Raw genomic sequence first — 15,541 nt, 5'->3', positions numbered from 1 at the left:
AAGGGGTGCTGAGATTCGAGGCTCACGGTTAGCATGTTCAGGAGTTGTCAGTGGTGTTGTCTCTGGTCCAGTTTGGGCTGGGGGTTCCTCTAGGAGCCTCGTATGTGGGTCACCCGTCTTCTGAAGAGGCCTGAGGTCTGCCAGGAGAGGTGCTCAGAGCCCCTTTGGAACTAACCCAATTCAGGCAGAGGAGAGTGTTGGGCGGTTGTTGTTCAGTCGCTCAGTCATGTCGGACTCTGTGACCCCATGGACTGCAGCATGCCAGCCTTCCCTGTCTTCACCATCTCCCGGAGTTTGCTCAAACTCATGTCCATTGAGCCAGTGAGACAGAGGGCAGGGAAATCAGGGCCCCAGAGACCATCCCTGGGCCCTCCCAAGGGATCTCCAGAGGCCTTCACACTCCCTACAAGTGCGTTTCTAGCTCATCCTGCCCATTTTCTTAAGCAGACAGGCCTGGGAGCATCGGGAAGTGTTGAAGAACTTCCTCACTTACCGGAGGTATCTCCCCAACAGGCAGCAACATCCTTTTTGGTGCTCATCTTATCCCCCAGCTTGCTGCATTTCCATTGCTGGGAGATTTGCAAGTAAGGGGCCTGAGTTGGAAATAAAACAAGCTCTCCCCCACCCCCCCCACCCCACCCCCCAAAAAAAACCCTGCTTTCTGGTTTGGCAGAGCCTGAGAGCTGAGTGGCGCTCAGATCTGGGTTGCTGTCGTCTGATGGAATTTTCTGCCCGTGTGCGGCGTTTACTGAGTGACATAAACTGTCAGGAACCCAGGAGCAGCTGGAGGAACTAGCAAGCCGCCACGCTCAGCTAAGGGGCCCGTTTGTCACTTGCGCAGAGCCCTGACTGTCCCTGCCTCCCATTGCCTTAGCAATTGGAAGGAGGCATGCCCAGGGGGTGCCTTGGTGGCTGAAGGGGAATGAATTTGAGGCCCTCTTTAAACTGTCAGCCCAGACCCTTCAGGTACACACCCCTGCCCCCACCCCAACAGACTCAGGGCTTTGTCAGATTATTCTGGATTCATTTATTAGTTCTTTCTTAACCCATGATTAATTCATGCCACCCTCTGCTGCTGGGGTTTGTTTTGAAGACCTATTAAATCATTTCCACATTTGCCCCAAGACAGCTGACTTTCTAACCACAATCCGCTCCAGCGATTATTTTTTGATAGCCCACATGAAAATAAAAATCTGCTGAGCACCCCTCTAACAGCTACAGAGACGAGTGACAGCAGAATTATTTTCTTCTGACCTACATTTTTGTTTCCCTAATGAGCATTTACTCAGAAGCCTGTGTGCGTTCGCTGAGTATTATGTGTCTGGAGAGGCTGGTTTGGCCTTGAGTTCTAATTACGATGCTGTCTGTTGTGGGTCCTTCCTTGTTCCACAAGTTTGGTTTTTCTGATTCCTTGTAGAATTTGTACCGGTCGGACCTGAACTTTATGCGGGGTGTTGCCTGCGTCATTCCAGGCACGTTAGAGATTGAAGGGAGAAAGAGAGCATCTGAACTCATCAGTGAGGTAACTGGGGGCCCAGGATGGGGTGGGGGTGTCAAGTATATTCCACAGTAGAGATTAAACTACTATCAGTGTGTCTTATTAAAGCCAATTAGATGCTACACTGTTAGCCATGGTGACTCACCCAGCCTCTCCCCTTACTCTCTTCTCCATTCAGACAGGGTGGTACGTAAGATAACTTTGCAGATTCCGGGTCAGGTCCTGTATTAATACCATACGAGAATTATTCACTGGTTCGTAAGATGTACTTTCCCAGAATCCATTTGAAGAGTGGCTTGTGAAAAGACAGCAGGCTTTGGAGACACAGATGGTGATTCATTTGCTGTGTGACCTCAAGCCAGTCACCTGCCCTCTCTGAGCCTCAATATCTTAATCAGTCAAATGGGAATACTGAGACCTGTCTCATTTAGTTTTTGAGAGGATCAATAGTCATCTAAGCACTGTGCTTCTTTGTTGGCTGTGTATGAAATCGTTGCTGTGAGCCTGGTGATAATTTCTTGGTAAAAAGATAGAAGTCTAGAATTCTAAGCTTTTTGAACTCCTGAGGAATCTTGCCCGCCTCTAGGAGGGCTCTGGGACTTTCGTTCCCAGTAGACTGGCATAATGGAAGGCATTGGAAGTGAAAGGCGGTCAGCGTCCAGCCTGGGTGCCTCAGAATGGCTTATGCGTTGATTGATTAGAAGCTCTGAGCAAGCAGAATGGGCCTCACTGTGGGAGTCGAGATTTAACTTTGTGCTTTGCTTTTCCAATGAAATCTCTAAAGCAGGTGGTTTCTAAACTTCTTGGTGCATCAGAATCCCCTTTGGAAACTTAAAAAAAAAATTACAGAGGCCTGAGGCTACTGCCGATTTATTGAATCCCATTTCCTAGGGTGGTGTGCAGGCATGTGGGTTATTTTAAGCTGAACGATTGTTTCCCATGTACCCTCAAAGCTGAGGAATCCAGGGTCTTCAGTGAGCAAAGGAAATTTGAGAGCAAAACATGAATTTCAATAGTCATGTTCATATTCATGGCAAAGGACTAGCTCTCCCTTTCTTGTTAATAAGCATCCGATTCCATCTGTCCTCCTCCTCTCTGTTTGTTCGTCTCACTGAGTTCTGAGGTCACAAGAGCAGGTGATGGACTGGATTCTGGGTCATAGACTGGCGAGCTTCGCAAAATGAGGGTTTATTACTAGTGCTTAAAGAGCTGATTCTTCCTCTGGTTTTGCACCTCACCTTGTCCTCTTATTCCCTCCTGTGTGTGACTTCAGAGTAAATATCGTCAGCATCCCCAGTCGCTCAAGTACACAGCCGTGACAGACACACCCAGCCTCACTCATGCAAAACTCAGCAACCAGATTACAAACGAGGTAAAACCTTCAGATGACTTCGGGATGGGCTTTTTAAAAAACTGCTAGATTGTTTAAAAAAAAAAAGTATGAATATTTGTGGGACGAGGGAGATGGGGAGCAGGGGAAAGCATGCATGTTTGCATGGAAAGAAAGGAATATCATTAGATGAAACTGAAATAGTTTCCAGAAGGAAAAAAGGCCCAGTAGAAAGCCTGTGGCCTTGCCACCCCCCACCCCAACCCCAAATGCATTTACAGACTGACAGCATCAGTATCCCCTGGGAGCTTGTTAGAAATGCCGAACCTCAGGCCCCACCCAAGAGCCATCGAATCCACGAGGTCATTTAAGACCCTCACGGGTTTGCTTTGCACATGAAAGTTTGAGAAGTGCTGGTCTGTCATTTTCTGTCCTAGCTGGGAAGATATTGGCTAACCCTTCTTCCATCATCATTCCGACGATGTGATGGGAAGGATTTGTGGTTGTCCAGGGACGGTGATTGATACAGTGTGAAGTCTGCCAGCTTTCTTGGTTCTCTGCCTTCCCATCTTCTTGCTCACCACTTACCCAATTCTCACTGTAATATTCGAGCAGAGGGGGCCCAGGGGAGAGACTCTTAATTCCCTCAAATCATCGTTCCAGCTCTACCTCTTCGAAGTGGTTCTCTGACATGTTTGAAATAGCAAGTGAGCTTGGCAGAGAATGAAATGAGTTTTTCAGATTCTCCCTTCTGACCCTAGCTTTTGAAAGTCAGTTGAGATTTGGGTATTTATATATTAGTTTCCACTCTTACCCCAAGATTGGGTTAAGAAGACCCAAAGGGCTGTGTGCAACGTTATCAATTTAAGATTCCCACCGAACCTATCTTGCCTGCTTTGTGATCGGTCTGGCCTCAGAGAACTCGGCAACCGCAGGCCATGTCTAATTACAAGAGCATGTGTTTTCATGCCGGCTGAGGCCCTGCACGGGAGCACTGGTGTGTTTGCCCGTGGGAGGATCCTGGGACTTTAGTGAAGGATGCAGACGGGGTTTGGGAACCTCCTTTCCAACCAGCAGAACGGCTCCTAAATTTCCCAGATATTAACATTGTCTTTATACCGTGTCCTCAGCAAAAAAAAAAAAAATATATATATATATATATATATTTATATACACACAATGGAAAGAACTGTAACAGTATTCCTAAAGGTGTTGCCCTCCCCCCCAATTATTGAGCAAAGTAGAGGGCAGGGAAAAATACCTTTTCTTTGACTCACCTTGGGTTCTCGGCTGGGGCTCTGTAACAAAAGACAGATGAACAAGGGAAAAGCATTCACATTTATTTAGGATGAGCTTTAGGGGATGCAGGAGTCTTCGTAAGGAAATGGAGATCAGGAGGAACTGTTAAACCTGAGCGTTTTTATTCCAGGTTTGATGAGGAATGTAAGATCGTGGGCAGGTGTCGTAGAACAAAAAGGGATGAGCTGAGGCTAGGAAATTGGGGGACACTGAGCGAGGTCTGCTTGTTCAGATGCCTCTCGGGTTCCTCGGGGTTCAGAGATCAGATGCCCCTTTCTCCCTCCACCAGAGGGAGGGCAGCTCCCCCAGGAGGCATGTGACCTGCTTCGGGGGGAAGGTCAGAGAGAGGGCTTCCATCTCCTGCTACTTCCAGATTCCTTTTGCTTAAAATATGCATTACGCTAAGGTACCCTATTTGGAGGTAACATGTCCTGAACCCCGTCACAAGCAACTTGCAATTTTTTTACGCATTCCTTTCATAGCACTCAATTTGACTCATGAAAGACTATCTTTCCTTCAAGTTTTTAAAAAATTTTGATGTGGATCATTTTAAATCTTTATTGAATTTCTTACAGTATTGCTTGCTTTTTTTAAAAATTTTATATTTTTGGTTTTTTGGCCATGAGGCACGTGGGATCCTAGCTCTCCAACCAAGGACTGAACCCACACCCTCTGCATTGGAAGGCAAAGTCTTAAACACTGGCCCTCCAGGGAAATCCCATGAAAGATTACCTTTATTGAAAGAAATATCTTCCCCAAGCTGAGGGTGTGTCCATGACATAGCGAATGGCCTTTTACAAACGTATTTATTTCCCAGTTGCAAAGGAAGGACCTCCAGTCCTGCAGAAATGCACAGCATTTACCTTCTTGTTTTTTTTCCCCCTTCTGCCCAGCGCCTCTATAAAGCAGCAGGGGAAGATGCGAGACACCAGTACACAATGACCCTGGGCCTGCCCGAGTTTGTCCGAGCGAAAACAAACGCGGCCAATCTGAGTGACGTAAGCCTTTCCCATCGCTGAGGTTGAGATGATCTCCAAGGCCAAGTCTCTGTCTGTGATGGGACATAACAGTGACCCTGCTGGCATTCGCAGAAACTTTCAGCCATGTATCTGGTCGACATGCATGTTAAACATACCTTTTCCCAGATGTGTTGATATGTATGTGTCAGAGCCCACTTCCGGGAGGGTGCTAATGAGATTTTCTTTGCCAAGTCGAAAGCTTTTGCTTGTCAGAAATCTGTTCTGCGACACTACATGACAAATGAAGTGGGTAGCCTTTGTTCATGGAGTCGTGTAATTTTTTTGTTTGTTTTCTTAAGATCTACATGTGTTCCTACCATAGGCAAAATACAAGGAGTCTTGGAGGAATCTCCATGCTCAAGGCTACAAGCTAACAATAGATGCTCTGCCCTTCCAGGCGGCTCGAGTCTCTGGAGACATAGCCAGTGATGTGAGTTGAATGATACGACCTTCCATTCTGCCTAATTTCTGTTAACTTCATGTAAAACAATGTCTACGGCTGGTTTCCCTGAATTAAAGCAGATCTTTCACCATGTGAAACAGGATGTCATCTGCGGAATATATTAGTTATGAATGAGATTCTTTGATGGAGAGAGGGAAAGAAAGGCCCTGGTAATCAGAAGCAAAATGCAGGCAAAGATCTCCAGCAGAAAGGAGATTACATTTTATTTCTAATTGTAGCATCTAGGCAACCATCCCCCTGTAATGTGTGAACTGTCTGTTTTCTAACTCCACCCAGATTTAGAAAGAGAATTTGCAGTAGAAATTGTAGTGTGGCCGTAGCTCAGTCCCCTCTTGACTCTCTGTAGCTTCCTGCATCGGCGGTAGGGTTTGCAGCTGTGTTTCAGCCACTTGACTCATAGCGTCCATAGCTTTGGGACATGAAGGTGACTTTCTCTTTCCCACAAACAAATCGCAGAAAATGTAGACTTCAAATAAATGTATCCTGTCTTTTGGGTTTGATGTTTTGCCAAGTGTGAAGGGATAAAGCACAACTTTCTCTTTCACCCTTTTTGATAAATTCCTTTTGGCCATAGAACTCGTAAGGGGAGCGGGCCCTTGCTTTGGTTCTAAGAATCTAGTTTTAATTAGATGGGAGGAAGGGAGCACTGTTTTAATTGTTCCTCCCCCAGGGCGGGGGAAGCAGGCTCTCCGGCCAGCCTCACTGTGCCATTTCTTATAATCATCCCCGTCTCGTGTAAGAATAGGTGATTTTCTTAGTGACCGCGAGGAAGAGGCACAGCCAGAACATCAGTGGGCCAAACGCCGGCCCCTGACCGCCTGGTTCTCCTTCCAGTTTCTCTACAGACATGACTTTGTGAAGGAGCGAGGACGGCTGATCGGGGCCCAGAGCGTGAGTGACGACCCCCGGCTCCAGCACTGTCAGCGGGTGGGCCAGCTGCAGAGCGAGCTTCAGTACAGGAGGCAGGCGGCGGGCAGCAGAGCGCAGTGCCACCTGCCCATGGACATGGTGCCACTGGTCCACGCCCGGAAGGCCCAGGCCCTGGCCAGCGACCTTGACTACAGGACACAGTGCCACGCGTTCACAGCGCTGCCCGAGGACCTGAGGATGGCCTGGGCCAAGAAGGCCCATGCCCTGCAGAGTGAGGTAGGGGGTCTGTGGATCACACATCAGTCCCCGACTTCTTCCTCCCACCAGGCCTGGGTGCACATCTCTGCCTCTTCCTTAGCCCTTCAGATCCCTTCATCAGCCCCCACCCCTCATCAATGACTTGCTTGGTCTGTATCATCTAGGTTGGGATTATTCAGCCAACAGATATTTACTGAGCACCTGCCATGCCACAGGCATCCCTCAAGGCCCTGGAATATAGCAGTCAGCAAAAAAGCTCAAAAGTTCCTGGTGTCAGGGAGCTTCCGGTCTGTGGGAAGATGCAGCTGTGTGGTGTGTCAGATGGAGACAGAGCAGGGAAGTGGGGTGTGTGTCAAAGTGTGAAAGTGTTAGCTCGGTCACGTCTGACTCTTTGCGACCCCATGGACTGTGGCCCACCAGGCTCCTCTGTCCATGGGAAGTCACCAAGCAAGAATACTGGAGTGGGTTGCCATGCCCTTCTCCAGGGCATCTTCCTGACCCAGGGATCAAACCTGGGTCTCCCCTGTTGCAGGCAGATTCTTTACCATCTGAGCCAGCAGGGATGGCCAGGTAAGCATATGTGTGCAACATAAAAAAATGAGGGACAGGGTCACTCTCATCCTCTGTCACCCCCTTCTCCTCCTGCCTTCAATCTTTCCCAGCAGCAGGGTCTCTTCCAATGAGTCAGCTCTTCCTATCAGGTGGCCTAAGTATTGGAGCTTCACCTCCAGCATCAGTCCTTCTGATGAATATTCAGGGTTGTTTTCCTTTAGGACTGACTGACTTGATCCCCTTGCAGTCCAAGGAGGATGAGATGGTTAGTGGCATCGCCAATTCAGTGGATATGAATTTTGAGCAAACTCTGGGGGATAGAGACATACAGGGACAGGGACAAGGACAGCACTGGCGTGCTGCAGTCCATGGGATCGCAAAGAGTCGGACACGACTCGCGACTGAACAATGACAAAGACAGGGTCACTCTCGCTGCAGAGGTGACATTTGAGCAAAGACCCTGGGTGGCAGCAGCCTCAGCATATCTGGGACTGGACTGAAGCGAGTGCCTGAGTGTGTGAGTGAGGAGGATGCCCCAGGGGATGGGATGGGGGTCAGAGAAAGAGACCCAGGGCCCGACTGTGTGCACTGGGGATGTCCCTGAGGCGAGGTGGAGAGTTGTGCCCAGAGCTGCCGTTCACCAGAGCTGACTGCTCACCAGTACGGCACCCTCGCTTCAACACTTAGGGGTGAGAGCCTTGCTTGCTCCTCCTGTTGCACAGATGAGGTCACGTGAGGGGCTGAGGCAGGCCTGGCTCCAGAACCCATGCTCTCAACCATGCCACCCTCCTGGAGCAGGGGAGTCACGCTTCCTATGATGCAGGTGTGAATGCTTAGGCCCAGAGAGGGGACGTCCCATGCGGGGGCATTAAGTCCCGCCCTTAGTGGACGTCTCCAGACTCAGTTCCTCTGAAGTCAGTTCCAGGCCACTCCAAGTTTCGGCTCCTTCAGAAGGGCCAGGGTGGTGATGAAAATGTGGTCGCGGTCAGCACTTCCAGGCCACGTGCCCATGGCAGGCTCTGCACCATGCTTGCTTATGTGTATCATCTCCCCCAGCCCCACAGCTCCCCCGGGAAGAAGGTGAGGTTTCAGAGCAGGTCTCATGAGACTGTAGTCACATGAACCCTTGTCGTCCATATCGGGGTTTCCAAACTTGGGCACCTTTGACACTTGGGGCTGGATGCTTTGCTGTGTGGGCCAGTCTTGTGCGTTGCAGCATCCCTGGCCTCTACCCTCAAGATGCCATCAGCACCCCTCGATGTGACAATCAGAAATGTCTCCATATATTGCCCAATGCACCTGGGGGATAAAACTGTACTGAGAACTCTGTTCTCAGTTGAGGACTGTCTATATGATGCACTGCGCTGAGCACACACAGTGCATGGTCCATAGGAACATGCCAGAGGCTGTGAGCTGTTAGGATTGTTTTCCACCAAGCCTCCTGATTCTGGGGGCCTTAGGGCAGTGACTGCTCCGAGTTTAGTTATGTGGCACAGGCAGAGTGTTGAAAACACCCAGTTGATGATTAATTATGACAACAATGATGCAATGATTTAATGAATGCCGTGATCATCTAATTATGAATCAAGATTTGCTGGGACTGTAGTACTGAGTGGGTACCAGCCAGGGGAGCGTGGAGCAGGGCATGCATATGCTGAAGCACAGCCCAGGACCCACCCTGAGGTCCCTAAGAAGAGGTTCTTAGTTTGACTCAGAGTACAGCCCAGGACCCTTCTGTCGGTGGCCTCTTCCGGGGAGAAAATAAACCTCCTGGGACAGGACAGGCCACTGTGGGAAGATTAGGGGCTCGGCTAGAAGCCCAGCTTCGTCCGTCAGCAGCCACTTGGCTTTCTAGGCCTTCATGTTTCTAGAAAAGCAAAGATGTTTGGTTTATTGGTGATCTCAGATTTCAGGATTCATAGATAAATGTTTTTTTAAATGCTGACATCATCATAGTATCAGACTATTTTACTATGTAAGGAAAAAGACCAAAAACCAACTCTTACCTCAAGCTACCATTTATATCACTGTTACTTCTGAAAAGAAAGGATATTTTAACACACACACACACACACACACACACAAATAAGAACAACAAGAAAAAAAGAGAGTCCTTCCCAAGAAACACTTGTTGGCAATCATAGACTTATACTTTACCAAATGCGATATGTTTTGTGCTGAGAATTTATTGCCTGATTTACGAATGACCATGTTGGGCTTCATGCGTTGTTTTGAAACTTCAGGTTTGTTAAACTGGGTGGTCTTGGGCTCCAAGATCCTGTGAACAGCAGACCCCCAGAATGTCCATCTGGTCTGGAGGCTTGTTCTCTTGCAGTCATCACTGAAAATCCAATTCCACGTGGTTATGTTCCAGTAAAAAGGAAACAAAGGCTTCTTGTGAGCTCATGCAGTTCAGCAGAGTTCCGGGCAGGAACAGCAGCTCCGGTAGCCATCAGTCGTTCTCCTTACCTCTCCCATCCAGGCCGGAAAGCAAGCTGTGGGTCTCGGTGCTCACCCTTGGCAGGAGGGTCCTCAAGGCTGTGACTGCTGAAGTCTTGGAAAAGTCGTGCTTACCTCAGGGATGCGTCTGAGACACGTGCTCCGCCCAGGCTGTGCTCCACCACCAGGGGGTGCTAGTTCAGTCACCTCTTCAGTCAGTCAGTTCAGTTGCTCAGTCGTGTCCGACTGTTTGCGACCCCGTGAATTGCAGCACGCCAGGCCTCCCTGTCCATCGCCAACTCCTGGAGTTCACTCAAACTCACGTCCATGGAGTCGGTGATGCCATCCAGCCATCTCATCCTCTGTCATCCCCTTCTCCTCCTGCCCCCAATCGCTCCCAGCATCAGAGTCTTTTCCAGTGAGTCAGCTCTTCGCATGAGGTGGCCAAAGTACTGGAGTTTCAGCTTTAGCATCATTCCTTCCAAAGGACACCCAGGACTGATCTCCTTTAGAATGGACTGGTTGGATCTCCTTGCAGTCCAAGGGACTCTCAAGAGTCCTCTCCAACACCACAGTTCAAAAGCATCAATTCCTCGGCACTCAGCTTTCTTCACAGTCCAGCTCTCACATCCATACATGACCACTGGGAAAACCATAGCCTTGACTAGATGGACCTTTGTTGGCAAAGTAATATCTCTGCTTTTCAATATGCTATCTAGGTTGGTCATAACTTTCCTTCCAAGGAGAAAGCATCTTTTAATTTCATGGCTGCAGTCACCATCTGCAGTGATTTTGGAGCCCCCAAAAATTAAGTCTGACACTGTTTCCACTGTTTCCCCATCTATTTCCCATGAAGTGATGGGACCAGATGCCATGATCTTTGTTTTCTGAATGTTGAGCTTTAAGCCAACCTTTTCATTCTCCACTTTCACTTTCATCAAGAGGCTTTTTAGTTCCTCTTTACTTTGTGCCATAAGGGTGGTGTCATCTGCATATCTGAGGTGATTGATATTTCTCCCGGCAATCTTGATTCCAGCTTCTGCCTCTTCCAGCCCAGCATTTCTTGGTCCTTTCCAAATCTGCCACTCCATGCTCCTCTCTGCGAGCTCACATAAGGGCTGCAGGCATCCTGCAAAGCACATGAAGGGACCGTCAAGGGGACAGTCTTGGCCCCAGCCTTTATGGCTGCAAGGCCTCAGGAGACTCCTTAAGCTTCCCCGGCTTCCGTTTCCCCATCAGAAATAACAGCAATGACAGTAACAATACCTAAGAAGTACGGAATGCTTATCTCAGGCTAGGCATTTATTTAAATATTTTGCATGAACGATCTCATGTAGTATCTAGGTAGGTACTGTAAGTACTTCCATTTTTACAGATGTGGTAACTAACACATCTATAAATTTTCAGGAATTTGCTCAGGGTCATAAGCTGCCAGGGAAATGACTTGCTCAAGACCATATGTCTTGTTAAGAGGCAAAGCCCGGCTCTGGGCTCCTGACTCTGGAGTTAGCGCTATCTGGCTCCCCCTGGTGGCTAGATTAGGAACCCAGGCGCTCTGGCTCTTGAGGGTTCTCTTAAGAACCACCTGCACAGGGTCCCAAAGGACAGCAGCTGGTGACTTATCTGAGAATCTGAGCATTTAACCCCCCAGATTGTTCTATAGTTGGGAATTTTGAGAATGGCACAAGGACTGAATGAAGTAATGAAAGTGAAAATGAAAGTTGCTCAGTCGTGTCTGACCCATGGATTCTAGCCTACCAGGCTCCTCTGTCCATGGAATATTCCAGGCAAGAGTACTGGAGTGGGTTGCCATTTCCTTCTCCAGGGGATCTTCCCCACCCAGGAATCGAACCCAGGTCTCCCACATTGCAGGCAGACGTTTTACCGTCTGAGCCACCAGGGAAGCCCCAAATGAGTCTGAAGCAAACCACACCCTTTGCAAGATAGTTGTTATAGTGATTCTTATTATTAATATGACAAATATACCCCTTCCCCTGACCACCTCCTGGGTGCACCTCCTGGTTATGTAATTCCTGTTAGAGCTCAAGGGTTACAAGCTACAGCTTTTGGGTCTCCAGAATGGGGGGCACCAGGAATCTCACGTGTGACTCTGAAGGTGGCATCCAGGCCTTCATATGTACAAGGGCAAGTAGTGAGGCTGCCACCTGGGGAAGCAAGGTACAGCTGGGCAGCCTGAGAAGATCTCTTATTATCTTAGAATCCTTCTTGGAAACCATCTTTGGGCCGATTCTCCTTGACTACCCTCCTTGCTCCTCCTCCCCTCTTTTATGGTGAGGTCTCGGGCAGGCGTGTTGTTTTTAGGGTCTGCGTGAATAGTCAAAGCGGGGCTGGGAGCAGAAATATCAATAGACAATCCATTTATAAGCGAGTCGGAGGCGCAGTCAGATCTTTGGGGAACCTGCGTCTTGCCTTCTGACTCACCTGCGCTCGCACTGTTCAGCTCAACAAAAGGCAAGTTGAAAGCATGCGCCCCCACTTCATCTCACTTATGAAAGGAGCAAGGCCCGGCTGTGAAGAGGCCCTGTAGGATTATTCTCTCTAACTTAGAAATTTATCCAATTTTCTCTGTTCTTTATCAGAGTGGAAGGCAAAAGCTTTGCTGGTGTAGACTGAAAGATCGCGGTATAAAAAGCAATTTCACTGACATGGGGTTTTGAAATGTGCTCCCAAACCCGAGTGATGTCCCCCTTCAGCAGTTGGAAAGCAGAGTGGGATTTGCACAGGGGCCTTAGCCAGCAGACAGTAGATCAGAAACAGACCCTCTTTGAGGCCAGCTGTGAGGAGCACTGTGATTCCTGAAATGAAAGAAAGCTAAAAAGGCCGAAAGGCTGATTTCAGGAGCGGGTATTTTGCGTTACCGCAGAGCTTGTATCTAAATTAGAGAAATGCCAGCAACTTCGTTTAGTTCCAAATTTCACATTTCCTTAGAGAGTCCTTTTTCTTCCTTAAAAATGCCTAATTTCCATATGGAGAGGAAGAAAAGCTTTTTCAGAGACTGTCTCAATGTAGGTAATGGTGGGCAGATCAAGGAATGGTAATAAGATTAAACATTTCAGGAGATTCCTAATCAGGCCCATTGTCTTAAAACCCCACTTACTGTTTTCTTCCTGGAATTGATGCTGTGGTTCTGATCTTCCAAGTCCTTAAGAGGAGGAAAATGGCTAAAGTTTAAGCCTATTGTGCAATGTAGGCAAATCCTGAGTAACCAGAGGAGGAGGGGTAAACTGAGGCATGGAAATGTTAAGGCGGTTTACACACCATTCCCCAGTTGTAGCCAGGTTTGTTGCAGTTTTGAGAGTCCTGCAAAGAACTGCCCCTTCCCCACCACTGCAAAGAAAAAAACAAATCTAACACACAGAATATCTTTTACCCCTCAGGACTCTCAGGTGTTTTCATGAGAACAGAGGATTGTCATGACCTTCAGGTATCACAGAGAGAAACTGAGTCACATTTTGGTACAGTGATTTGCCCTGAGTCACAGCAGGTTTGATCCAGAGCTCAAAGCCCTTTGATCCGCTGAAAGTGTGTAAAACGTTTCTGTTTAGGCAGGCGGTCAATCGCCTCACTGCCAGAATGAAACCAAATAATCAAGGCTGATGTGTGGGCTGGGGTGTCTATCTCAGATCTTTCTTAAGGGATCATTCCCATAGGTCACAACCTTCTGCTTGGAATCCAGCCAGTTTACATGTGGGACCTGCTTGTATCTTACATGTGATCCGTTACTTAATTCTGGGCAGAATGCACAAACTCAAATAGTTTGCCTTGGCGACATGCAGAACTCACCCAAATGAAGATATTGAAATGTTGTGATGAAGCATTTTTATGGATGCCACAATGGTTTGCAGCCCTTTCCTGATAAAAGCCAGTGTTTTTTTCTTCTCACAGCTGCGCTACAAGTCGGACCTGATGGGCATGAAGGGGACAGGATGGCTGGCGCTGAGTTCCCCACAGATAGAAAGTGCAAAGAAGGCCGGAGAACTCATCAGTGAGGTATCATTAACCTGACTCTACCACAAACACACCCTGGCGTTTATCTCCTCCTGACAAGGGAACTTGCAGATGGATTGGAGAGCCTGGGAGTGCCCATGACACTGGACTCCTGATTTCTTTCTGGGGCTATTTGCAATCAAATCCCAAAACAGAACAAGATTTGGCTCCCAGTGAATTCACTTGCTGGCGAGTTAAAGGCTTGTTCCAATCATTAGAGGATGACCAACAAATGTTCTATGTACAATTATGATCTAACCTGACCCATTATTTTCATGGAGATAAGGAGAGGGTTTGCCACCCGTCTCCTGAGTTTACTCAGTTCAATGTCCTAGGGTTATCTGACTTCAGAGGGTGTTAAAAGTTGCCCAGAGATGGTTACATTAACTGAACTCCCCCCGCCCCCATGTTGATGACCCAGAGTTTCTTGCCCTGGGAACTCCTTGCGAGCATAGCACTGCCTTCTTTAGTTCCTTAATAACAGAATCTACTTGAATAGGGTCTGGGCAGGGCTGACCTAAGGCTGAATCCTTCCATCTACTGAATTCCTTTTCTTGTGATGAGCTTTGGCATTTTGCAGCCTCTCTTTTCAAGAATGTAAATACCTGTAAAATGGTCCTTATCACAGAGGCAGCTTGAATCTCTTCTGTATGCTGGTGAGGTGGCCACAAAGAAGAGAGATTTCTTTCCCAAGCATGTCATTGGTACATCTGGTACTAGGGTAAAGCGGCATCTGGAAAAATGCACGGTGTTTGATTGTTTCTTGAGAGTCTTGGTCTTTCTCTTACAGACCAAATACCGTGAAAAACCAGACACCATCAAGTTTACCACAGTGGTTGACTCCCCAGACCTAGTTCATGCCAAGAACAGCTACATGCATTGCAATGAGGTGGGTGTTTTCTGCTCACTCATCCCAGGCTTAATAGGGGGTAGGGCTGCACAGTGGCCAGTGCTTAAGATGTAAGTGCAAACCTTCTGTCCCTTACCTAGGCGATCTTGGGTCAGTTTTCTAATGTCTTTTAGCCATGGTTCCCTTATTTGAAATAAAGATAATGATAGCAACCATTTCATAAGATGGAGTGAATTAAATGAGGATGAAGTAAATAAAACTTCATGAAGCTTTTAGCAAGTATTTAGAATATAGTAAGTCCTCAGTAAATGTCCCTAGTTTGACTCATAATCATCACAATAGTAATACTAAGTATTGTTGATGGACCCTTACCAAACACTAGGTCATATATATCTTAATTGTCCATAGATGATAATGGAATTAAATCTTAACATAAGCCAATTAGGAAAAAAAGCAGCTATATAAAGAACTTCTTTCTACTGTATAATTTAGCCCCATTTCCTCTCTCCTGTATTAATTTTGAAGAATAGGAAATTACATATTTTCTTCTCTGAAATCCTCCAGGGATTGGATTTTTGCACACTGACAAAGCTGCCCCCTGCTCACAGAGTCCAAGTGCGGTACTGACCAGTTCATGTTTGAAAACACAAACTGAATTTGGGAAAGGGTTGGAATGTTAAATATTTTATTTCCTCTCTAAAACTGGATGAGACTCAACCACCTCCTAAAATTATTTGCAGTTTTTAGATCACTGCCCTAAAAATAGCCATTAAGAGAAAGCTTGATTTCTAAAATTGTGTCTTCTTGGGACACAGGGTAGACTATGAAAACTTTAAATTTCTTAAGAGATATTAAGGTGCTTAAGGTTTTTTAGCTGCTATGTCTTTTATTATTTTTATTAATGTTTAGTAACAAAGGCATTGAGGCGTCTTGTTACTAGTAAAAAGCTTGAGCA

The 15,541-nt window shown here is 47.3% G+C and overlaps 1 protein-coding gene across 6 annotated transcripts in view; it reads left to right on the top strand.

Moving 5' to 3' along the window:
- Positions 1 to 15,541, top strand: part of NRAP (nebulin related anchoring protein) — a 75,648-nt gene that overhangs the window by 52,052 nt on the left and 8,055 nt on the right. For 4 of the 6 annotated variants that reach the window (XM_086377058.1, XM_086377054.1, XM_086377057.1 and 1 more), the window contains 7 exons: positions 1,418 to 1,522; positions 2,772 to 2,870; positions 5,021 to 5,125; positions 5,469 to 5,576; positions 6,444 to 6,755; positions 13,635 to 13,739; positions 14,527 to 14,625. In XM_086377058.1, the coding sequence (XP_086233184.1) occupies positions 1,418 to 1,522; positions 2,772 to 2,870; positions 5,021 to 5,125; positions 5,469 to 5,576; positions 6,444 to 6,755; positions 13,635 to 13,739; positions 14,527 to 14,625 (933 nt within the window). The remainder of the gene's footprint in view (positions 1 to 1,417; positions 1,523 to 2,771; positions 2,871 to 5,020; positions 5,126 to 5,468; positions 5,577 to 6,443; positions 6,756 to 13,634; positions 13,740 to 14,526; positions 14,626 to 15,541) is intronic. The other 2 variants (XM_086377056.1, XM_086377055.1) reach the window with 1 other exon arrangement.

The sequence above is a fragment of the Bos grunniens genome, chromosome 26, assembly GCF_055505025.1.
Source record: "Bos grunniens cultivar Pamir isolate PY7600 chromosome 26, Bosgru_T2T1.0, whole genome shotgun sequence".
In the NCBI taxonomy this organism is placed as follows: Eukaryota; Metazoa; Chordata; class Mammalia; order Artiodactyla; family Bovidae; genus Bos; species Bos grunniens.
The sequence above is the reverse complement of the archived record's forward strand: the minus strand, read 5'-3'. Positions and strand labels throughout refer to the sequence as shown.